This window comes from Balaenoptera musculus, chromosome 16 (assembly GCF_009873245.2).
Source record: "Balaenoptera musculus isolate JJ_BM4_2016_0621 chromosome 16, mBalMus1.pri.v3, whole genome shotgun sequence".
Classification (NCBI taxonomy): domain Eukaryota; kingdom Metazoa; phylum Chordata; class Mammalia; order Artiodactyla; family Balaenopteridae; genus Balaenoptera; species Balaenoptera musculus.
In genome coordinates, this window is record NC_045800.1 from 12,709,900 (window position 1) to 12,735,522 (window position 25,623).

Genomic DNA, 25,623 nt, shown 5'->3' on the forward strand with positions numbered 1-25,623 from the left:
ACAGCATTTTCCTACACGTCCTCTCTTTAACTACTTTTTATGGATTGGATTCACGGAAAAACACTATTGAGGGGCTGGACGCATTTGGCCAGGAGAGTTTCATACAGATCCTTACACCACTCAGCCCTGCTTCTAATTGAGCATCAGAGAATGTGAATGTGAGAAAGGATTTTAGTAACCCAAGCTTGTCATTTCAGGTTTTGCTATGGTTCTGGGGTCATAGAAAACTACTCCATACACCTGGCACATCTTCTGGAAAACAATGGGGGTGAGGTAGTTGATAGTTAAGTATTACATTTAAACATCGGTTTATACTAAATTGTGATATGTTATTGAGTGCAATACAAAATTCTTTCACATTTTTAGAATGCTTCAAAGAAAGGCATTATTGATAAGGTTAATGCCAATACCAACTGAAAATTACTGTGGGCAAGGTAATGCCTTAAGGGGTTTATGTGTATTTTGTTACATAATGTTACAACACTAGACAATAAGAATGTATTCTTATTATTATTATTACAGAACGTTATTTCAGAAAATGGAAGCATTTCTAAAATAGCTCCACTCCCATCACGGTCATATTATGCTGTTTTATTTTCCTCATAGAGCTTTTTTTTCCCCCCTGTTTTTTTTTCCCCTTATTTTCTATGCTTCCCTAAGCCCCTTCTCAGAGCCTAAGACAGTGGCTGCCACGGAAAAGGAGCTCAGTGAGCTTTTGGCCAAGGCCACACAGCTGGTCAGTGAAGCAGCTGCCACGATCAACAAACGGTAAGCGCCACTAGAGCAGGAGTAGGGCAGCTCTAAACATAGGCTGGCAGGGTGCCTGCTCAATAAATATGTACAGAAAAAAAAAAAGTAAGGAAGGGAGCGAGGGGAAAAGGGTGTATGAATGGAAACGTTCCCAGAAGGGTCTAGAGAGCTTCTGCAGTGACTTTCCGTCCTTGGGGAATGAACTCAGTTCAAGGTGTAAGCCAGCACTTTCCTCACCACGGAGTACGGGAAGGAAGGGAGAAAGAACAGTCTTTAAAAACGTCCAGAAGAAAGAAGAAAACGCGCGAGAAAAGCTGGGAGAAAAGAAGTAGAAAGAAAGGAATCAACCCCTTCCGGCCTATTTAGAAGCATAGCTGAGCGCGGCCGGTTTCCATGGCGACCCCAGGCCAGAACGGCCTTAGCCCATTGGCTGAGTTGCCAGAGCCAATGAGAAGGCGCGATGTTGACGGGTCTTAAGATGGCTGCTGGACGCCTGGCTGCGGACCGGTGAGTAGAGCTGGTGGCTGGGCTGGCTCCCGGGCGGCCCGGGCTCCGGTGTGACGGATTTGGGAAGGCCGGGTGCGGGGAGCGAGGGAGCCAGCGTGGGTGGCCTCACAGCCTCTCCGCGGAGCCTTCAAACCCTTTGGCCGGGCCTGCGGGAGAGTCGGCGGAGCTGGCCTCCGCTTTGCTCGTACCCGGCGTCGCAGCGCCTTTCCCATCCTGTTGGTGGGAGAGGGGTTCTCCGTCCCACCCCAGCCAGAGTGAGAGGGGATGAGGAGACAGACTTTCGATCCGGGAAACAGTCTCTTGTTTACAATTGCTTTACCCGGAAGAGAGCTGCAGTCAATGGGAGTGTCAGCAAGCTAGACGTCCTACATCAGAATCTGCAGCGCTTAGTTCTGTGCCGGGAGGGGATTCTTCCCGCTTGGGAATCGGAGTGTGACCCTGTTGCCGGAAAGCCTGCGGAGTTACGGGTTGTGCAGCCAAACAGGAAAAGGTGTACCTTTCTAGAGCCACTCTGTTGCTGTCTTGCACCCTGTAAGTATTCTCACAGCGGCATCCAATTTGAAATGAGCCTCGAAGTGTTATTGGTTACTTGTAAATCTTTCCGTGTAGGGTTTTGAGTCTGGGGAAGTGTTGGCTAAACAAAACACTCACTTTGATGAAAACATATGCATACGTGCAAAATCCTGCTAAACAGTTTATCTGGGTAATCAGATTGGTAACTTAAATCCGAAGTCAGGCCTGTGATTCAGTTGTACTTTCTCTACCTTTTTGAGAAAAGGGAGCGTATTTATTTCATAAACATGAATAGGACATTTACATTAATGTTGATGACAGCATGCTTGAAAGTATTTCAGTTAAGTAACTAATTCCCAGTCACAGAAACTGATTATTGTGTAAATTATTTAACACAATCTTCAGATTGGTGGGTGGTGGCTTGTGACTGTCATACAAGTAAGATAAAGTTCAGATCAGACAAGATTCAGATTTCTTTATTTCTAATTGAATATAAAATCTGGGAAATAAGACAGCTTCATTTGGTAAAAATGGAATTGAAATTCTGGAATATTAGAGGCAGTAGACATTTACCCAGTAAACTGCTCAGATTGAGTTTTGGTTGTACACAGTTGCCTGGACTTCCAGAAAATGTGACATTATTACCCAGACCTCTGAATGTGACTTCGATGTATGCGATTTAGCCTAGCATTTTACATAGCTTTCTGCCCTTAGAAAGTGAGAAGAAAATTCTTCTTAATCAAATGTTAACAGAATTACAGGCTGGAGACATTCTTCAGACCCATTCTCTAATCTGTGTCACCAAGAATATATTACTACTTGAAGTCTGTGCTCTATAGAGTTTTCAAGCCATAGAGTTCTATTTTTCTAAGATAAGTGGATTACAGTGCATTAGGTGAGTTTGTTACCTCATCTGTAAAAGGGGTTTAGATAATAATTCCTAGTGGAAGGGTCATTGGTGAGGATTAAGGGTAAAACAGTGCCTGTCACATTGTTTGTATGCCACTGTAGCAGTGACCTGCTTTGTTTTTCTTTTTGTTTCTGTTTCTTCTGTCATAATTGGGGTTTCTTTCCCTTTCTCCAGAGCATCTTTTAGGTGTTCTGTCTGAAGTGCAGAGTCTTACTGAAAACTAGCAGGCTTGCCTGTGGTGGCTGGGTTAGGAGAGAACCCTTATCTTCTGGGGTGTTGAGGTTTAATTAGTATTGTTCTGACTGCGAGAGGATGGAGTGTTACAGCAAAGAATGAGGTGATTCTGGGCATTTGGGCACGTATAATATTGAGATCCATAAAGAAACATTTTAGAGCAGCAAGACATCCCAAAGATCTGATCAAACCCTTCATGTTATAGCTTAAGAATGAAGACCCAGACAGATGCAGTGGCTTCCCCACAATTTTGTTGTTCAGGACCAGGAACCCATCTTCTGACTTTCAAAACAGTGTTTTTTCCGCTGCTCTACCACTGGTTCCCAATCCTTTCACAACCTAGAACCCCTTTTATTATAATTTGATATCTCCATGGATGCTATGTTTCGAAAGATTGTGTCCACTACACTATATTCATTAATTTTTGTTCTTTTTTTTAAAAAATAAAAATCAGAGCTACCAATCAGAGTCTCTGATGAATGAATGTGTGGTGAAGAATAATGTTTCATTGAATTTAAGTCTCCTGATCTAAAGATGGATGATATTGTTTGAGGGATAATAAAAGATATTGGACTTTTTGAATATTGAAATTAGCTTAGAGACCTCCATTACTGTCTTCATAAAACTTTGAGAAAACCTAAGCTGAGGAACTGCTGAGCTGTGTCGTGTTCTTCTAGGTGCATTGCTATCTGCCTATGTGTGCTAAGTGTAGTGACTGTGTTTGGTTTCCACGGGCAAAAGAAAGCCCAGCCATTGAGACGAGGATGATACGTAAATATTTTTTGTTCATTATAAATCATGTCAGCCCTGGACTAAAGATGTGTTCTGCATAGCATACACAGAATTTTTTCTGTAGAATAATTGTGGAATTGGAAAAATCTCTCCAATATGAAATGGAGAGGCTGATACTCAAAACCGTAGAGAAAAAAGGGATTCTGAATGATTTACATCTTCTTTGGGGCTAAATGATAAAACTAAAATATTTGACGTGCAGGCTAAAAACGTGAAAATTTATGTATTGATACACGGACTGTTATATAGACCTGGCTGTAATCTACGCTAAAAAACTTGTTTCTTGTTCCCTGGTATGCCACGTCTCTTGAGAATGGCTGAGTAATTTTCACATGTGAAGGGTAATTTGGAGCGATCTGCTTTAAAATGAAGGAATGCACTCTGAAAGGTGTGAGGTGAGCGACACTTCAAAGAACTAGAGAATCGCAATCCAGAGGAACCCAACAGAAGTAACAGGGGGCCTAATAGGACCAGTTGGTACCATAGTACAATTAGAAATGTATAAATAACATGTATGTGCTTTGAATAGAAAGACAGCGTTTTGGAACGTAAGCCTGAAACAAGTCACGAAGCAGCCACTCCATACTGGCTGATTTGCAGCCAAGCTGCTGTTCAGGTGGGCAGCTGCACTTTGCAGGCTCCTCAGTGAATAATCTGGGCTTGTCCGTGGCCACCAAGTTGCCCTGGTATTTGTGTGTGTGTATGTGTTTTATGGTCAGAGGAGAATGGCACATCACTTTACAGATATTTAGGAATTAAGTTCAGAAACACACCTTATTTGAACTTTGCCTTGTTTTATGGATTTGGACATAGAGTCCACTTTTTAAAAGTTATTTTTAATTTTTTTCCCCTATGGGCACACACAAGAAATTATCATACCGGTCAGTGGCATCCTGAGGACAGTTCTTAATGCCACATCAGCAAGAACTTATTAAAAATAGATGATTTGGAGAAAGTCCAAAAGTGATCAAAAATGACTGAGGGCTGATGAGGAAAGGCATGCCCTGTCCACGGCAACTGGCACTGCTTCCCAAGGTGAAACCCATTTGGGTGCCCAGAGCACAGACTCACCCTGTGGAGATACTGAAGCAGTGGCCCAGTGGAGGAACTGTGCCCATCTGAGCAGGCACAGCTGAAGTCTGGGCTGAGTGATACTTGGCTGCTGATGGACAGAAGCTTGCCATTTGTATAGAATGTTGGTTCCATGAGGTTAGGCATCTTTGCCCGTTTTGTGTACTGCTGTTCCTATGTCTTGAAGAGTGCCTGGCACACAGTGGGCATGCAGAAGATGCTATGGACAGGGAAGAGAAACAGTGGCTTCAAACGTAGAGCCCCAGTTGGTGCTAAGAAAGCGAACTCTGAAACTTGTTACTGTCCTAAGTCCTGAAATGGGATAGCGAGCCTGAAGGTATATTATATGCCAGTGGCAAAGTCATGATGGAGCTGATTATCACTCCCCTCCCCCTGCTTCTCAGAACAGTAGAAATATTTCTATTAATAGCACAACACCTGTTTTTCAATATTGGCATGTTTTACACTATGTCCTTTGTGCTAGCAGAATATCTCAACATAACCTCCATTCCAACTTTTAAAATCCTCAGGCCAGATTTAGGGATGGATCCAGGTTTTATACGGCTTGGAGCTTATGTAATTTGAGGTCTCCTCTTTCAAAAAAGGAATACAGAGGGGCTTCCCTGGTGGCGCAGTGGTTGAGAGTCTGCCTGCTAGTGCGGGGGACACGGGTTCGAGCCCTGGTCTGGGAGGATCCCGCATGCCACGGAGTGGCTGGGCCCGTGGGCCACAGCTGCTGAGCCTGCGCGTCTGGAGCCTGTGCCCCGCGGCGGGGGGGGCCGCGGTGGTGGGGGGCCCGCGCACCGTGATGAAGAGTGGCCCCCGCTTGCCACAGCTGGAGAGGGCCCTCGCGCGAACCGAAGACCCAACACAGCCAAAAAAAATAAATAAAAAAAAAAAAAAAAAAAAAAAGAATACAGATTAAAAATATAGAAAATCAGGTATAGTGCTTTGGAAGGACCTGTGAAAAAGAAGAGCCTTGAAGCTTAGGTTCCATTATCTTGCTGGTAATTTGCTTCTGGTTTTATTGCTCCATTCAGAAAAAGGCATCAACATTTTTAATTGAAACTTCAGTCAGACTGTGGAAATCAAGGAAGTAAATGACTTGCATCAATTGCTAAGTGAATGCGCCTAAAACATTAGAAACTTCAGAGCTACCTTATGGATGCTGCCACCCATGATAGAAATGATAAAAATGCAGTACACGGCCACAGAAGTAATAATGATAATGGCAAAAAGAACTTAGCATTGATCAAGTCCCCAGAACCTCCTAAACACTGTGTTGAGTGTTTCAGTAGCTTATCTCGTTTCATCCTCAGAATAACCCTGTGTGCAATGTAGTTACTCCTGTAAAACAGATGAAAAAACTGAGGGTCAGAGGTGTTAAAAATGATTTCCTCATACCACTAATATATGGTGGAGTCAGGATTACAGTTGGAGTAATTAGATGTTAGAACCCTTCCTCTTAAAAAGCCAAGAGAATGTTTTGGTGAGGGTGTTTCAGAGGGCCAGCAACTATGAGGCTGGACCCAAACTGTGAAAAGTGAGAGCTGATTCTTTGGACTTGGGAGGAAGTCCTTAAAAGTTATCAGGCATCCATTATTCAGAGTAATGCAAAATCCCGTCATACTTTGTCTCAGAGACAGTGCTGGTGGTTCTTACTAGGTTAACGCAATAGGGGGCAGAAAGGTTAGCAAAAAAGATTTCCATCCTTCTATTTTATTCCTTTAAGTTGATAGTAAATCTTGAGCAGTACAGCCAACTTCTCTATTCTAGGCATCTTTTGAATGAACTGGATTTGGCTTATTACATATGCTAAAATAGACTGTGTCATGGAGATTAATAGTGAAAATGTACTCAATTATAATTTTAGCAAATGATTACAACCTCAATTTTTAAAAATCATTTTTATTAGACTTAACAGTAGTTAATGGTTCTCTCTACCAATGGGCTGTATAACTAATGATAAGAATTACCCTGAACTTTAACTTGTTTCCCAAATACAGTGTTATTTTAAAAAGCTGTATGTTTTTGTTAAATTGTTAGGATTATACTCCATTTAGTATTACTTTAGCAAGCAGTATAAAATGTAAAAATAGGACATCCTTTTTACCACCATACTTTTCTCAAACTACCTGCACAGCTTAAAAATTTTTCTTTGAGTAATACTTTTCCTACTCTGTAGGTAATAAGTCCCCTGAAGTTTTGTACGTTCAAATACAGGCGAAACATCCAATTTTATTTTCTTCTCTAACTGTTACAGCTTGAAATATAGTATTATAATTCTTAAATTACCTGCAGTGTATATTGTTAGGCTCTTAACATTCTTGAGCAGTGAATGCTTTTACTGAATTTCCTCTTTTCTTTGGACAAGATTATCCATATATTAGAGAATCGAGGTTCTGTTGTCGTTAAGTCATTCATCTGTAGGTGTGTCTTGTAACAAACTTGCTGAAAATACACTTTTTAAAAATTTATACAAGCAAAATATTTAAATTATTTTAATATGGAGGGTACATCCCACTTTATACCAATTAAAAAAAAAAGTTTAGAGTGTTCCCAAACCATTGGTATAATTATTAGGTTCCTGGGGTATCTTTTAATGGTTTTAAAATTCTTTCCATGTCTACTTTATATGTCTTAATTCATTCTTTTCCCTTTAGCAGAAAAGATGTGGAGTGGGCTGCTACCTCCTGGCCTAAATGAAAGTGATGTTGAGTTGAATTCTGATGATGAAGCCACAGTAGAGAGCTCTGAACTTAACTTACAGGAAGGTAAAGAAGATGGGACCATTACAAACACAGAGATCTCAGATATCCCTACAGACGGACCAAAAACTGAAGCAGAGGCAAATGTAAATGCATATGAAGAGTGTCCCTCTGGAATTCCCTTAAATATGTGGAATGTAGGTTTTCTCTGATGTGTTCTTATTAAAGCCTGTACCTGTGTGTTTGTGCATGGTCCTGTGTGTGTCTCTGCTGTGGTCAGAATGTATATGTTCTTGGGAGGTAAATAGGTACGGAAGATTGACTCAGAATAATTTTGTTACTCTGTGGGTCTGTGGCCAACTCACTGGCCACTCAGATACTTATATTCATTTTTGTTTTGTTTTTCATAAAAAGAGGAAGGGAAAAAAATATTTAGTAGGGTTAGCTACTTGGCCTAACATAATACATGAGGAGTTTCAGTCTTAATCTCTTTGTTGTCTGTGAGCCATTGACTTTTACCCTCAGATTATCACATTGACTTATTTGGAAATAAATGAAGATAAAGACTCAGGTTGTGAAAGTCTCAGACAATAGAGTATCTCAAGAAGAACTGAACTAGTTTCATTAAATTTGTAGTTTTATAAATGTTATAGTTTTTTATTACTTAACATGTTATTTTTCAGATGTATGCTTTGCTTCAAAGCATATTTGCTTCTCTTTCTTTTTTGTTTTTACTTTTATGTAGAAATTTCAAGAACTGCATACAAAACATTCTGAACAGAAAACCTCAACTTCAAGATCCAGAAAGAAAAAAAGAAAACGCTCCAGAAAAGGTGTTTTAATTTAGGTTAATTGTCAATAGTGCTAATATTAAATTGTGACCAATTGAGCGCAACAATTTTTAATAACCATAATTTTGAAATAACCGAATACTTAGGTATTGACACTGTGAATTCTTTTTCAGGTAAATTGAAGAATGAAGAAGAATCTCAAAGGTAGGTGGAATTTAAAATATCTGTCTGTCCTAGATAGTATTGTAGAACTTGTACAAATAGTTGAACTACTTACCTGTGAAACGTAAGAACTAGTAGATGTAATATAATTGTAGTAACCAATTAAAAACAGTAAATGTAAAAATGAGTACATTTTGTGTAAAACATAAGTTATTGTCTCTCTTCTTACAGTGAACAGTCCTCAAGTGAAACCCAGTGGAAGGAGCTTACTCAGTATTTTGGAGTCAACGATAGGTTTGACCCCCCTGTTAAAAGGAAAAAAATTGAAAAGGTAAGATCTTTTTTATTGCATCTTATATTAGCCAGTGGGAAATGTTTGTAATTAACCTTGCCTAAGGTGTTTCTCCTCATTAATTCGTTCAGTGAAGAAGTTAATGTGTTCAAGGTGCTAGATAAACAAGTAAATATATAGTTACAAATCGTTAAAAAAGCTGTTAAGAAAGAAACGAACAGGGTATTGTGAAGAAATTAAAATGGAAGCCCCACTTTAGCTGAGTGGTCAGGGAAGGCCTTTCTTAGAGGGTGCCGTCTCACTGAGACCGAAGGATGGGAAGGAACCATCTGATAAGGAATGCTAGTGTAGAGGTGATAACCTGGGTAAAGATCCTAGGGGTGGAAGAGTCATCATAGAACATTTGAGTAGCCGTAAGAAGGTCAGCCTGGCTGGATGGGGTCAGTGAGGAGGAGGGTGGGTGGCCCAAGGTAAGATTGGAGAGGCAGGCGGGAAGGCAGGCAGGGACCAAACTCTGTAGGACCTTAGAGGACAAGGTAAGGAATTGGGTTTTAGTCACAGTGCAGTTGAGAGCCATTCAAGGGTTTTAAGTTAAGGGAGTGATGGGATCTAAGTTATGTTTGAAAAAACTGCATCTTACATGGAAGATGGACCTTGGGGCAGCAAAAGCAGATGAGAAGAGGACAGTTAAGAGACTCTTCTAGGCATGAGGTGATGGTGGCTTGAACAAGAAGGGTGCTGCTGAAGATAGAAAAGTGGATAGAGTTGAGGTACACTGTAGAAGTAGGATCAACAGTATTTGCCTCCTGATTGCTTAAGAGGTGGTGGGGAGATTTAGGATTATGAGGACAGGGAGAGAACCATTCAGGGTTTTACTTAAGCAATGGTGTGACTAGTCATGTGAATTACAAAGATGGGATAGCTTTGGAGGGGAGAAGATTTAGAGTGGGGCCTATCCAAAGTTAATTCTGGGGCATGGGTAATATCAGCAAGCAGAAATAGAGTAGATTGTTGGTAAAACGAGGCAGGAGCTTCGAGGAGAGTCTGAGCTTGAGATGCGTGCTTGGGAGTTGTCAGTCTATAGATGGCGTTAATATTTAGTAGAGGCTTGAATGAATGAATAACTTACACATTCACATAGGGGAATGTTGACAGACTCCAGGAGCATGAAAACTGAGCTCTGGGCCATAGGGATAGAGGCCCAGAGGCCTGCTGGTTGGAGCCCAAGGGTACTGCATCCTGCGTGTATAGACGGGGACATCGCTGTATACTACTGTGTATAGAGATGACTACCATTTTCTGGTTAATCAGTATTTCTTACGAAAAACCTCTGATTTTTAAACCCGTCATTGGGTGGAATTGCCTCATTGAGGGCACATGCATTAAGAAACTGATACAACAGAGTTTTACATGCGAACCTTTTGATTCCAAGTTTGCCAAGAATGCCTGTCACCTAATCCCTAGAACACTGGGGAATTGGAACCAGGATCACCTTCTGCTGCAAATAGTTGGAGCTACTGAGCAATCTCCTTTTTCCAAGTGTTCAAGCAGGTGCAGAAATGCTAAATTTCTTACACAGAAAGAGCACTGGTAGAGGTGAAACTAAAACCCAGGCTTTATTGCACCATTCTCAGTTCTCCAGCTTCACTGCCCAGGGGGCTGGTAAGCATGGTAAAGTGTGATTGCTGTGCTCTTGGCTCCTGCGATTCTGGTGCGCTGGGAGGAGGGATCTTGTGAGGAGGATGCGCTTGGCTGTACCGCACCTGTTGCAGAGCACGTGGGAGGGGGCTTACGCTGATGGCAGTGGTCCACGGGCCACCTCTGGCCCACCTGCTCGAGAGTCCCAGCCTCTGACTGCATTGTTCTTTTGAGGGAAGAAATGGTTAAATGTTGGTTCTCATAGGAAATATTTTTTAAAGTTTTATTTGTGAATTTTGATCTTCAACTGTTTACAGTATTTGTTGTGTTTTCTCATAACTGTATTGACTTTAGAATGTCTGAATTATTTCTTAGTGAAGTTAAAGCTATAAAATTCAGATTTTAGCCTTTCTAAAAAGTAGAAATTCTGAGGGCATTTGTTTGCAATCTATCTGTATTAGAATATTTTTATTGCCCTACATATATGAAATTGTACCTTCTTGATACTGGCAAGATAAGGCCAACTTATTCTTTGTCTAAAATTTGGAATTTGTGAAGAGTAACTTTATTCAAGGATACTAGGATTCCATGTGCAAAATCTTTTAAACAACTCAGTTTTAGGAACTAGTGTTCTGTTTCGCATTGTACATTAGACAAATTCTAGAAAGAATTATAAGTCAAACACCATTTTAAAAAGGAATTTCTGTTTAAGGGAAGACCGCTCTAAATCCTTTTGTAATCACCTGTTGATCTGTTTTATAAGTTCGGCTTTTCCTGATGGTAGGCATTCCTCTGTATGAATGACATCTGCCTAAGAAAGTCATGGCATCACCTAAACAAGGAAACTGATGCTGGCCAGGCTTGTATCTGCCCAGTATGTTGCCAGCACTTAATATTCTATAAATAAGTGCAAGCATAAGAGGAAAGGAAGGATTTGGTGAAGCCAGATTATCTCATATTCTCTTGGTAGTTCAGCTTAATTGCATGCCAGCAGGTTCACACTCATTCTTTGGTTTGGGATCACTGTTTCACATGCACCCCTTTTGCTGTCATGCTAAAGTCTCTACTGTGAATCCAACAGAATAAATAGACATTAAAGAATGTCCACACTGGGGGCACCAAGATAAATGCTAAGAATAAATGTAAGTTCAGCAGATAATAGCACTGCCCAAGAAATCTAGAGAGGATCATGAAAATCCGTGATGCAGTATGGACAAAACTAGCATGGATTTCTAGTCCATTATTTTACTTCTCTGGAGCAGAGGCTGATCTGTTACCATATCTCAGAGACCCTTTTTAGTTTCTTTTCACTCAATTACTCAACTCTCAAGAATGGTAAAACAAAACAAACTTCTTTTGTCTATCGTGTAGTCCTTTTTCTTTTTTATTCTTTTCCTTCTTTTCTCTTCCTTCCTTCCTTCCTTCCTTCCTTCTTTCTCTCTCTCTCTCCTTCCTTCCTCCCTCCCTCCCTCCTTTCCTTCCTTCCTTCCTTTTCTCTCTCTCTCTCTCTCTCTCCTCTGTCTCTCTCTCTCTTTCTTTCTTCACTGCCAAGCCAAAACTGTTGCTCAGCCAAGGATGTGTATTTACAACACTACTGTCACCTGCTTCCCTGACAGTGCAGAGACTTATATTTTTAAAATGTAATCTTCCTAATATCCAAAGCTGTTTTACAGTGTTCTTTGTATTAAATACAGCTATAATTGTGTTTCTGGCAGCAGTTCTGGCACTTATCAGTAATTTTGTAATCATGACAATTATTTTGTGTCTATGTGGGAATTTCTTTAGAATAAATTTTACTTATTAATTTCACTATAAATGTCTAAAGTATTCTTTAGTTGAATCAATTTGATTAGTCAGCAGTCATTTTTGAAAGTAGTTTTATGTATACTTAATGGATACTTTTTGGCAAGAAAAACCAGAGGTACTTTTAATAATTTTGAGAGTAACTGCACAATGTCTTTGATAATTTTTAGTTGTTTATGAGAGGAAGCTGCTATTGTATAGTACGGCTTTTTTCAAACTTATTTTTTTAGCAGAATACTCTTTCTTACTAGAATCTTACACGGAGCGCCAATACAAAGATCACAGGCTGGTTGCCTTGAGTGGGCGGGTGTCGGGTGGGTAAGGTGGATGGTGGGGTGGGTTGTAGAGGTACCATGTTGTTCCCCTGGTGTCAGGTACGAAGCATTCTCTCTTCATCCTTATGTGATCCCCGTTGGGTGGGTAGTATGGCCAGTATTATTCTCACAATACAGATGAAGAAACTGAAGCCTAGCATGATTTGTCTAAGAAAACAGAGCAGGTTGAAAAGTAAAATAGTCCCAAATCTAGATTTTTCTGAAGTAACAGTCCAACTTAGTTTTTTACTTACCTAATTCAAATAATTTAGGTAGGCGTGATTTTTATGTAAAAGTAGTAGCACTTAATTCTTAGTTCTTTTTTTTCTTCCTCCTTTATGGAGAGATTACCTGATTTTTTTCCCCTAGGTATTTAGGTCTAATCATAGAACAGCAAACTTGAGTGGACACTTCATTTGTATTAAGGTTTGAAAATTGAATATATTATCTGAATAAATATTTAGTAGCAAAATTTCTGTAGAAATGTGTTGTTACACTTTGACTTAAAGAGCTTTAATCGGTATGTTAAAAGAGATTTTACTACACACATATGGATGGTTAGTCCTTAATGTTAAACCTAATACCCATAAATTTCTTAGATATTTATAGTACTGCCTTGACATCTGCAACAAAACTGTTAATTAGAGCTTACTTATTGCCTCATGGGAACCTGTCAGATACTGGCCTTAGATGATTTTCCACCTGGGACCAAATTGCCATCCCTAAGTTTGTCTGTATTGAGGTATATCTTAAGCTGAATTTCGATTCCTGCCAGAAGGCGTCTTAGGAGCATGCTGAGGACCTGCCGAGTATCAGCAGTGCTTCTGTGCCCCCTGCCACTCCTGTGGTATGAAAGATGCCCTAGATAATTCCAATAAACGTTACTCTGGGGTCCAACTTAAGACTTTTAGAAAGCTTTAATACTCAAATCTTATTTCATGAGACTACTTACTGACTCAAAGTTGAAATCTTGGGTCTTATACTTGGGTCTGAGCCCTTGACAAACTATAATGAGGTCTGTAGTAATATAGAGCTGAACCTTCTTTTTGTTTTAATGGTATCCTGATAGATATAATGTAAATAGCTTATATATTGAATGACTTCTATGATCTAAGAACTTTGCTAGGTATTTTACTTTTTTTTTTTTTTTTCTTTTTTTACCTTTACCGTAACTTTGCAAAGAATGTGGTATTATTCTCATTTTACAGGTGAGATAACTGCAACCTTATAGAGGTTTAGGAACAAAACCCAGGGTTTCTTGGCCAGTAAGTAGAGGAGCTGTAATTTGAACCCAGGTCTGACCTCAACAACCATGTTCTTTGTAAACTATTATTAACTTTTGGTCTTAAGGTGATGGAAATGTTTTATCTCAGGTTTTTTTTTTTTTTTTTTTTAACATGAGCATTTTGAAAATATTTGGAATGTTAGTATCTTCTTATAGAAGCAGAGAGTTTAGGTGTGCATATGGGACCAGAAATTTTTCAGAGCCAAAAAGAACTATTATATTTTACTTAAATAAATTGCTAAAAAAAAAAAAAAGAAAGAAAGAAGAAAGAAAAGGGAGGAAAAAACCAGTCATGCGTAGCAAAACTTTGTTGAAATAAAAAAAAAAAAACTTTTAAAAGAGCTAAAAACAAAGTTGACCATGTAAGTGGAATTCTCGGATTTTATTTCTAGGAGAGAATTTTGGTCATCCAAGCTGATTCTCTCATTTTCTTTAAAGAAACTGAGGCTTATGAGTTAAGTACCTCCTTTACCTGGTGCTGTGACCATGTCCTCTGACTTCTGGTCCAGCGCTCTTTCCACTATATTAGATGCTGCTTGGAATGGCTGGGGGAATGGGAGTTAGTTGATGGTGGAGAGAGAGATTTGTAATTTTAGCTAATTTATTTTTAAGTGAAAATTATACCTATCAGCCCAGCAGTTCATATAAGTTTCCAGAAAAGGGGAATGTTCTTGTGTTCCACTTTGTGACATTAACTGTAAGCTGTGGCTCTGTGGTAACCAAAGGGAGTTAAGTTAGCCAGTTGATGCAGCAAAATGCCTTGCTAAATAAGCAGACCACTGGTTTAATTCCTGGGCATTGGTGGTAAAAAGAGATCTGCATTATCCTAGGTCCTGGAGTAAAGGCGTACAGCACCCAGGTCTTAAATAATCTCAGGAAGCCTAAATAATTAGAGGGAAACAAACAGAGCTATTATGTGGAATAAGCAGGACAGGCTTGAGAATGGGTGCTGTTAGGTTGCCGAGCTGGAAGTGCTGGAGAGAGACGTGGTGTGCAGGCACGGCAGCAAGCAGGGAGCGGTTAGGTACTGGGCATCGGGGAGGGTGCAGTGGGGTCAGCGGGTGTATAGGCATGAGGGCACCTGCAGAGATAGAGAAGGTAACATTCGACATGAGACTTACAGGGTGGTTAAGATTTTTCAAAGAGAAACACATCCGGAGGCACAGGGAGTATGAAGAGACTGGTAAATGTGGCCAGAGAATAGGAAGTACAGCCTTGCCCAAGATGGGGCTGAGAAAGCATTTGGGGACCCTGTTGTGAAGGGATTTGGGTGCTATTCAAAACGAGTAAAGAAGTGATAGTGTTTTGAGCTGGGTAGTGACATGCTATCTATCTCCTTTAGAAAAACAGAAGACTAGTTTGACGAGGGTTTAAATCTTACAGACAGGAGATGATGAGGCCCTGAAGAAGCACAGAAGGGGAGATATGAGAAACACTACAGAAACGGAGTGAAAATAAGAGCCAAGGATCGGAGGCATTGACTATAGCAGAGGATTCTCTCCGGGGTGACTAAGGGGGTGGTCACCTCTGAAGGAGAGTCAGGGCAGGAATTGATGGGCTTGTTTGTCCACATGATAGAAATTGAAGACCCTACCTCTGCAAGGCCTTCAATATGAAGATAACTAGCAAGTAGCTGGAGACACAGGTCTTAGTACAGGGGAGAGGTCAGATGTTTTGAATTATTTAGAGATATAAAGCAGCTTGTAAGAAATAATTGAAGCCCTAGGATTGAGTATAATACTGAGGAGAGGGAAGAGTAAGAAGACAAGGGGGCCAAGCACAGAACCTTGAGGACTACTATGAGGGGGCAGCAGGAGGAGATAAGGGGCATCAAAGGAGAATGAAGATAGACATTTGGGGAGATAGCTTTAAGAATGAGGATGTAGTTGACATAAGAGATGATGGGAGGACAGATGGTATCATTTATGACTGTAGAGGGAGCAGTTTCAGAGGAATGATGAGGACAGAAGGAATAGAGAAGAATGGGAGATGACACGGGACAACTGATACACTGCTTTCGAGAGAGATGAAGTACCGACATAAGAAGAAATCAGTTTGAGGGAGGTGAGCTGTGTCATCTCATCCAGCCCCTGGTCCAGATTGGGGAGGACAAGCTTATTTATAGGATGAGAGAAAGATGGAGAAAAGAGAGAGAGGAGAAAATTTAAAGAGAAGGGTTCTGGATAACACGTAAGCAGGTGGAATTATGATGGGCACAGGATGTGGGATAAGTCTTGGGAAGAGAGATGATTCTTTCCTGGAGGCAATAAGGATGGAAGAACAGAGTAAGTGAGAAGCGGGTGAGAGGAAGATTATAGAAGGTACATACGTACCCTTGGTTATCCTCTTCCCTCTCTCCCACCACCTCAGCCTCTCATGAAGTAGGGGTAGAGTTATAATCTGCTGAAAAGGAAGGAGGTAGGGTTGAGGGTATTTGAAAAAATGAAAAAGACATGCGACAACTTCTTAAAGGAGTGTGGGAACTTTCAAGGGCAGAATTGAGAGCCCACCCAGCTGAGTTTGAAAAAGAGCATTTAGTAAAGCCAGTGAATTGAGTCATTTGATTTTCTCTGACATTGCTGGGTGGGACACCTAGATGTTAAAGTAGTGGAAACAAGTGGTTGGGAACAACCAAAACAAGATGTGATGTTGGAGAAAGTTGCTTAGTTGCCTAAGGTATTGCTTAGGTCAGTGGTTCTCAAACTTTAGCCTGGTTAGAATCAATGAATTTCTGGGCCCCAACCCCAGAGTTTCTGATTCAAATTTGCGTTTTTAACAAGTTTTCAAGTAGTGCTAACGCTGCTGGTCCAGACTCAGGCTTTGAGAACTTTCGGCTCAGAGTCTGGTTTGAAAAGGTTCATCGTGGGTTGCAGGCCAGAGAGGCAGGATAGGAGACTCCAGGAAGGGGCTGAAGGACTGTGAGAATAAATACAACGGTGACAGAGTATGGGGTTCCGAATGAAGACAAGGCAGGTTCACTGGCTCCGAGGACTTGGAGTAAGTGGAAGGACAGAATCTTGTGTTTAGAGAGAATCCTAGATTGTAAAGCTCTTACGTGGCCTAGGGCAAGCGTATTCAAAGTATTGGGCTTCCAGGAAATAAAGAACTTGTGCCTGAGTGTAACTCAGTGTACTACTTCCTTCTTTGAGAAAGTCTTGTTGTCCCCATCCCATACCCTTCCTCCCCTAAAAAAGGTCAGCTAGACAAACCTGTGCGTAGTCATGTAATTGATTTGCATACTGGCACAAGCTCAGTTCCTAGACTGGCATCACTCGCAGACCTCAACTGGTACACAGACCGCACTTGGAGAATCCCTGGCCTTGAGTATAGATTCTGGGGTGGGGTGTTATCTAGCAGGCCCTGAAAATGAAGGATGTTGGAAGAGTGAGGCCAGGATGTTGTTTGGACTATCAGGAGAAGAATTCTGCAGAAATACAAAACAGAGAAATTTCTGGAGACTGGTGGATGATCACAGGACCAGAATGGGAAAAGGACAGTAGAGCAGCATGGCCTGGGCTCTGAGGCTCTGAGAGGCTATTGAATGCCAGTCTCAGACTCCAGTCAGGAGCAAGTAAAAGAAGCCTAATCATCCTCCAGGCCCTTGGGTTGTCGAGTGAGGGATCGTGAGAAGGAACAGTCTTCACTTTAACACAGACATCAGTGACAACCTTGCTGGTCTTTGTTTCCGTAATCGTTTTAGACAAATTTTGTGTGGGCATTTTAAAAATCTTGTTTCAATAAAGGCTACATGGGAGCAAAGTTTCTCTTAGTTGACTGGTATAATCAAGCAGTACACTGCTGGAAGAAACATTCCCTGGGCTTCTTTTTTTTTTTTTTTAAAGTGGGATGAATATCAGGAGTCCCACTTTTTTTTTTTTTTAATTAATTAATTTATTTATGGCTGTGTTGGGTCTTCGTTTCTGTGCGAGGGCTTCTCCAGTTGCGGCAAGCGGAGGCCACTCTTCATCACGGTGCGCGGGCCTCCCACTGTCGCGGCCTCTCCCGCTGTGGAGCACAGGCTCCAGACGCGCAGGCTCAGCAATCGCGGCCCACGGGCCCAGCCGCTCCGCGGCATGCGGGATCCTCCCCTGGGCTTCTTTTATTAGGCTAAGGAGGGAGAAGTCCATTAACTGAAAATGTGGAAGATACACTAGATAAGCCATTGTTGGGATAAAATTTTCTTCTAAGAAGCATATATTAGACTATTCTAAAAAATTTATATTTTCTTTAGTAACTATTTCCGTAAGCTAAAACTCAGTTATTTAACTCTAAGAAGCATCTTTCTATAATGTATAATGTATCCTACACAGTCTGTTTGGTGATCCTATGAAAATTTTAATTGTGATTTCCTGAAGTATCTTCAACTAGTAAATAACATTTCCATAGGAGAGTACAATCATTCTTATATATAACTTTCTTCCCATGTTTAATATCCAACTTAATACCCATCCCATCGTCAGAGACTAAGAGGGGCTGTTAAATGAAAGTCTCAAGTTACAGGAATAGGCCATAGTGAAAGGAGGCAGAGGAAAATGGTGGTTTAGAATACAGGCTCTGGGCAAACCTAGATTCATGTGATGGTGGCTTTAACATTTACAGACCCTGTGACCTTGGCCAAATTAGTGAGTCTAAGCTTCTGTTTCCTCATGTTCAAAACAGGATAACAGTATAATTTCATTGAGTTGTTATGTGGATTAAATGAGCTCTCTTATAGTACTAAGCACAGGATGTACCACATAATAAGCATGCCATAATTTCTAACTTATTATCATTAGCATTACATTGTTATTAAGGGAAAGCGTAGTCCTTAGGGTCACAAAAGTTTGGATTTGCATCTCCTTTTTCTTAGTTCAAGAAGTGATAATGACCTTGGATAAGTCATTTAATACCTCTGAACCACCTTCTCATCAGTAAATGGGGGTGGTACCAACTACCATATACGATCATCGTGAAAATTAAATAGTCTAAGTATGTAATGTGTTTGGTGTGGTCCTGTGACATAGTCTTAGTAGCAAATGTTTGCCTTTCTTTCTTGCCTCTAAATTTTACTTTTCTTTTCTTTCTAGTCGGGCCTTGAAAAGAGCATAGACCAGGCTGTGGAAGAGTGGAACGTTGAGAAGGCTGAGGAGCTCAGCAATCAGCTAGCTACTCGAGAGGTGAGTCAGCCCAACTGATGACACTCTTGTGTGCTTCCAGATCTTCTAAAATGAACGTATGTTCTTTCTATGATAATGAGTACGTTCAGTATTCAAATATTTGACCTAAGATTTTCCTTTCTGTCCATTTTCTTCCCTCTTAAATCCACCTTTTATTTCAAAATGCTGGGTTTTATTTGTGTCTTTAGTGTTATTAAATTATTCTGATGTAACTCTTATGCTGGAAATAATCCATGATTAATATTCAACCCCTAGATTTCATCTAGTTCAGAGAGCTTTTTGCCAGTTATGATTAAAAGGCTAGCTTTCTTTTTCCATTTGCATCTTTAACTCAGTTTAACTCTCCCTGAGGGCAGCTGTGTGTTCTAATGTCACATCTCTCAACGTGTTCCTAACCCTTGCTCCCCAGAATGCTTTCTTACTGCATATTCTAAGTAGTTCCCTCAACCCTAAAGAATTTTTAGCCTTTTTTTTAAACCTATAGTCTATAGTATAAAACTAATAGGTATACTGAATATTCTTTTTCCAAGTACCAAGGCATCAGAAAGTTCTCACTTGCACCCTCTGGGAGGAATGTTCCTCCATTTGGGAATGACTGCCAGGTATTGCTAGGTAAAGTCACACATAAAGAGCTCATAATTGGCATATGTTTTTTTGTCATTGTTTTGTAAGTCTTTTTTGTCCTAGTTTCTAGGAAGAAAGCTCTATCAAAGCTTTCTTTTTTAATATATCCCTACCTTCTTCGCCTCATTCTTAAACTATAACTACTCCATGGTGTTTAATTACGTAGAGAACATCATCGGTCATCTGTGTAAACTCTTGGCATGTGCACTGGTCTTTCTTACTCAGCTGCTGGTGAACATTTTTTCTAAACTGAGACTAGTGGTAAAATTACTATTTCAGTAAATTCTTTTATGGAAACACCATTCCACTGTTACATCCTCTGATGTCAAAACATCTACCATTGGTGGCTGTTTGTTGGCTTGTTTGTTTTCTCTTTTTGGTTGCTGGCCACAGGTATCTTGTGGGATTTATACTTTCATGTAGGGGAGAAAACCAGATGAGAAGCAAGGCTTAGGGATTCACAGGTTGTCTTTTTTTTCCCCCTAAGCCTTAAAATCAGTTGTCACATTAGATATTGATACTTCCATTTATAATGTTTATGTATATGTATGTGCATTTATTAATGGCTAATCTAAAGAAAATTAGGAAGCTGTGAGCTTGAGTTTGGGACCTAGGTAAGAAGCAGCATAAATGGCAGTTATGTGGCCTTTCAAAAATGTGAGGTTTTAAAAAAGGTGTTTTTTTTTGGTAAGATTCATTCATCCCTCCTAGCCTATGATATTCTTGTGCTTTCAGTTTGAAAATTGCTCTTTTCATCTTTAAAATAACCATATTTTGATTTCATTGATTATAGCATTCATTGAGTATAATAGCATTTTATTATTCTCTTTCCAAGTAGAAAGATTCAGGTATTACATTTGAACGCAGTGAATTATCAAATTCACTGCTGATGGTGTATTAGTATTCACTGCTGATGGTGTGTTGAATGGTACCACAAACTCAGTAGGATTTCAGTGTTGGTTGTTGGTTATTGTAGTGGCTTCTTCAGTCACTAAGTTTCCTCAGATCTTTGCCTTGCTAAAGGAAGAAAGAGTAATGCAAGCCCTGGTCTATGACGTTAGAATGTGGGCTCCCCGTGATCCATCCATGGCTGGCTATTTTTCTTTTTGTCTTTTTTCTGTTTTTTAGCACCCATACCAGAGGCCAGGGGAATTCAGAGAGAAGCATTTACTTTACTGCAGGCACTGTGTTCCTTTTAGGTAAAGTTAGTAATGCTAAAATTTTAAGAGTTGAACACTTTGATTTTTTTAAAAAAAATCTTTTATCTTGAAATAATTTCAAACTTTCAGAAAGTTGCAAAATTTGCAAAATGTTAACAGTTAACATTTGCTTTACCATTCTTTCTAGTTTATGTACCTTATTTAGATTTACCAAATATGTCACTGATTTCCTTTATAGCAAAAGAAAATTTTCTTTTTTCTGGTCATGTCTTTTTAGTCTTCTTTAATCTGGAATGTTTCCTCAGTCTGTCTTTGTTTCTCAGGACCTTGGTATTTTTGGAGAGTAGAGGCCACTTATCTTGTAGGATGCCCCTCAGTTTTTGTTTGTCTGATGCTTCCTCATGATTAGATTCAGGTTATGCATTTTTTGGCAGGAAGATCACAGAAATGATACTGTGTCCTTCTCAGTGCAGGATGTCAGGAGGCATGTGATATCTATTTGTCCAATTTATTGCTTATTTCCTTTGATTATTTGGGTAAGGTGGTGTCTCCAGGTTTCCCCTCTGTAACGTTACTGTTCTTCCCTATATAATTAATGAGTATCGCATGGAGAGGTGGGAGATGATTTGAGACTCTGTAAATATGCTTTTCCTCACTGTTCTTTACTTGCTAGTTTTAGTATTCACTGCTGATTGTTTTCCTGCTTGAGACAATTATTATTACAGTAAGATCTTGAAAACATTATTTGATTGTACTTTTCATCTTTACCTGGCAAATCAGATCTAAAATGTGCCTTCAGTGAGATACCGGATTCTAGAATCTTTTATGTATCTATGTTAAATCTCTCAGTAACCTGGTCAATTGGGAATTGGATATAGTTTCCCTAAGTGATGCACTGGGAGGGCTGGGGTTGCAGTGGCCTTGTGTCCACCAGGGTTGCATGTTCACTCCCTCCTTGTCTGCCTCATCAGTGGCCACGCGTGAGCTTCTCCTTTCCCTGCCGCAGGAAGCTGCTTGTCAGAGGGAACAGAAGTAGTGCCTCCGAGGCCTCAGAAATCTGTGTTTCCTTTGAGAATATTAAGTTTCTGTGTTTTGTTTTGTCAGACTGCTATTTTAGAAATGGGAATTGCATAATACTGACTAGGTATTTTCCATTTTAAGAGTTGTTATTTCCTGTCACACTTCATGGCATATGAGATTGCTTTAGAAATTTATACTATTTTTAGCACTTGTAAGGATAGTAAACATTTTTCCCAAGTGTTCTTTTTACTTCCATACAAGTATAATGCTTTGTTCTAGTAAAAGAAATTTATTTAGTGTGGGGTTAAAGAATTCTGATTAAAAGGAAAAACAATAATTTGGGCCCTATTGTTTTACTTGTATAAGTGGAAAAACACCTGGAAAGTTTTTGCTGGTCAGACACAGACGTTGGAGAGATACTGATGCCGTGTTAATTAAACACCCGCGAAGAATAACTAAAGTAATCAAGATGGAATTCTTGAATAAATAGTTTAGTTTGAGGTTTAGTTTTTCATGTTTATCTCCTTGGTGCCAATCACTGTGGATATGAAAGATGGGATTTTGCGAAGTAAGTAATTGTGAGTTTGGGGCAGAAACCCTTTATGAATTAAATGTATATGTGCATGGCAGGTGTCCTTTTGGAAATCAGGTATATGGGTTTTTAATCAGTACCGTTTTCTTTTTTTTAAGAAGCAGTGACTGGGACTTGCTGATAAAGCCTTTGCTCAGAGGCACAGACCCCAGAGTTCTTAAAGCCTTTTCCAACCATAATAAGTGAAACTAATTTTTGATGTTTAACATTTATAAGCCTGTGAAACCAATAGGGCAGCATCAGTATTGAGAAAAATGAAGCCAAAAGAAGAACCATGTCTGAGAATGGGCCTTGAAAACAGTTCCTCAAAACAGGACAAAACAAAACAAAACAGAACAAACTGGCATGCCAGAACAAAGCTGTCAGTGCACTAGCATTATGACACAGCAAGCACATATTTTTCGAGAATCATATTCCCTTAAATTAATGATGACATTAAAGATGTATTTAATCTGGTTTGGGGGATGGCTCAAGTTCACATGTTGGAAACCTAGATTGTGCTATCAAGTTTGGTTTTGCCGTGTAGTAATGTGGTTGCTTTGGGACTGTCCCTCCTGTTGATTAAATCCTTCTTTGTTGTTAACAGTCTTGGAGGAGAGCTAAAGTGGAAAAGTCCTGTTGATTAAATCCTTCTTTGTTGTTAACAATCTTGGAGGAGAGCTAAAGTGGAAAAGTACACTTGGGTTTGTGTCATACTGATGCAACTGTTCTAATTTGAAAACAAAAGTTCTTTTTCTGAACAATACTATTTATGTATATATATCATACGTGTACATTCACACACGCACATGCACACAGGTGTTTGAGCGCATTTGTAGCTTGTTAACCTCAGGCCTGAATTGGAAGAACATTCCATTCATTGATAGTGATCCTCGAAAATGCCATCCTTTGGTACTTGCCTTTTCTGGCACACTATCTTTGTTACAATCCAGATCATACCAATTTTTAGAAACCAGGAGAAACAAGTATTTCAAAATTAAGTGCTAAAGCCTAGATTTAATAAAGTAAGCTGCACTTCAGCTGAATCTCACATTTTGGAAAGAGAATTTTTCTCTAGGCATCTTCGTGTTAGCCTGCTGTAGATAAAAACCAGCTTGGTTTGGCAGCAGACAGTGAGTTTCTCCCATCGAATGAGTCACATCTACGTTAGCTAGATACATTGCTTTCAATTATAGCTGTACAATGTCAGGCAGAAATGAGCGGGGAAGGGAGGTGGCCTGTGAATTTGGTTTGCGCTTTGTATACCTCATGCCCTTAAAGGTTGCCTTTTCTGTAAGTGACTCAAATAGGATGGCCTTCGGCAGCACCAGCTAAACTTAATTCCTTGAAAACGTCAGTACATACTTCATGTTGTAATGTTATAACCATTTTGTATAACTTAGAATAGTCATTTTAAAAAATAATTTGCAAGGTTTTAATATTCACATCGGAGATATTTTGGTTATAATCTGCTACCTTCTTTGCTAAGGCCAAAACCTTTCAGTTTGGAGTAATGATATAAAACGTTTCACATTTTAAAGCTCTTTTGCTCCAACTTCTGAATGGAGGCCTAAGGCAATGACTTCAGCCTTTAGTGCTGTTAAGTATAGTATTTATTTAGAACCTAACCAAGGTATCACAAGTATAAAATGATAAAAAAGAGTATCTCACTTTGATAGTATTCTTTTTATAGATATAGATAAATATTACATTGGCAGTATGAATTAAACTGAGAATTTAATTTTAACTTTATTAAATTTATTAAATAGACTACCTAGATTTTTGGATTCCAAACATAGGTAAACTTAATACTGTTGAAATAGTAATAGTTTGTTAATATTTAAATAACAAAGGTAGGAATGGCCTTTTTAGAAACTAATGTTTGAATTGATTGAGTTGTATTCTTTCCTAGCTCAATACATTAAATACTCTCTAAATTTGGGCAGATTATTAATTTGTTGCCTAAGTTCTATTTTTAGAGCCATTTCTAGAAAATCTGAAGGCATTCTCATTGGCGAGGGATATATATATATATACACACACACATTTGAGGAGATAGCGTCTGTATTTTGTGTTAACATGTGAGAAGTGGTCCTCTCTCAGAAATACTTCAGATACTACAACGCTTGGCCCTAGCATTCAGAACTTTTCCAGTACCATTCGTTGTTAGGCTTTAGCTTCCCTGGGAGGATTCTGGCTACAATTCACCCTTTTCATTTTGGTTATTAATTTTATGTCGACGTACATGCTGTGTTGTCTGATGGAATAAGAGCTTGAATTCACTGCTCCCCCCCCAAAAAAAACCCTGCCCCAGATAGTACAATTTTGACAGATTTATCCATCAAAGTACCTGGAGCATTCTCATATCTAAAGTTCAGAATTGAAACATTTGTTTACATTTTTGAGATCGAGATGCTGCCAGACTTGATCAGTTTGAAGTTACTTCTCATCAGTGCTATTTTCAGAGCTTCGATATTTTAGGAAAGGTGTTTGCATCACATACAAAAAAAAGGCTAAATTGAAAGACATTATAGTGAAGCAGGTCTTGTGGTTCTAAACTCTTTGTTCTGTATTCCAGAGAGCAAAATTATTTTCTTCCTGTTTTTGTGACTACTTTTAGAACTATCTTAACAAGCATGATAGCAAAGGTAAAACGATTTGTTCAGGTATGAAGCTGAACATATATTCCAATTAGCTATTGTAAGAATTTATCATTAGAACCCATGACTCTAAGAAGGCTGGCAGGTACTTTCTATTTTCTTAATTATTGTGTTTTCTAGCCACTGAAGGTAAGGTAAACAAAGTAAAAATGCATTAAATAGTACTCATTTGTACATATTAAGAATTTAAAATTAAATATCTCCATTTCAACATTTTATTTTTACAGAAAGGAGATTTCCCTTTTTGCTAGTACCGGGAGTGTATATGAAGAATATATTATTTCATACAAAGTCATCCAATGCCTGCAAACTCTCTGGCAAAGTTTGTTTTATGCCCCTATTTGAAATTTTCCTATGCTGACTTCCATCCCTTAGTTTTTCCTTCTTTCTTTCTTTTTCTCTTTCCAGTTAGCAGAGTGTAGGACCAGTTTCTTTGTGGTATATTTCCCTGATTAGCATTGGGAGGGAATCTAGGACACTAGGGAGAGAAAGCCTCACTGAACAGGCTCTTGCTAGTTGGCAGTGATCAGCCGCCTGGGGAAGCCGGCTGCGCTCTGCCTGCCGCGGAGGGAGGGGTGTGCGCTTCCATTTAGGATCATCTAGACCTGACTCACTTTCATTAACTTGGTCATTTCTCAGTGGTTTTTTAATTTAGATGTTCC

At 39.5% G+C, this 25,623-nt stretch overlaps 1 protein-coding gene across 3 annotated transcripts in view; it reads left to right on the plus strand.

Annotated features, from left to right (window-relative positions):
* Window positions 1-1,187: 1,187 nt before the first annotated feature.
* Window positions 1,188-25,623, plus strand: part of FAM204A (family with sequence similarity 204 member A) — a 32,065-nt gene continuing 7,629 nt past the window's right edge. Inside the window, exons 1-6 of one of the 3 annotated variants that reach the window (XM_036829435.1) lie at window positions 1,188-1,257; window positions 7,444-7,682; window positions 8,231-8,318; window positions 8,450-8,480; window positions 8,670-8,769; window positions 18,837-18,926. In XM_036829435.1, the coding sequence (XP_036685330.1) occupies window positions 7,449-7,682; window positions 8,231-8,318; window positions 8,450-8,480; window positions 8,670-8,769; window positions 18,837-18,926 (543 nt within the window). In that variant the 5' untranslated portion in view covers window positions 1,188-1,257; window positions 7,444-7,448. Of the gene's footprint in view, window positions 1,258-1,650; window positions 1,789-7,440; window positions 7,683-8,230; window positions 8,319-8,449; window positions 8,481-8,669; window positions 8,770-18,836; window positions 18,927-25,623 lie in introns of those variants that run through there. The other 2 variants (XM_036829434.1, XM_036829436.1) reach the window with 2 other exon arrangements.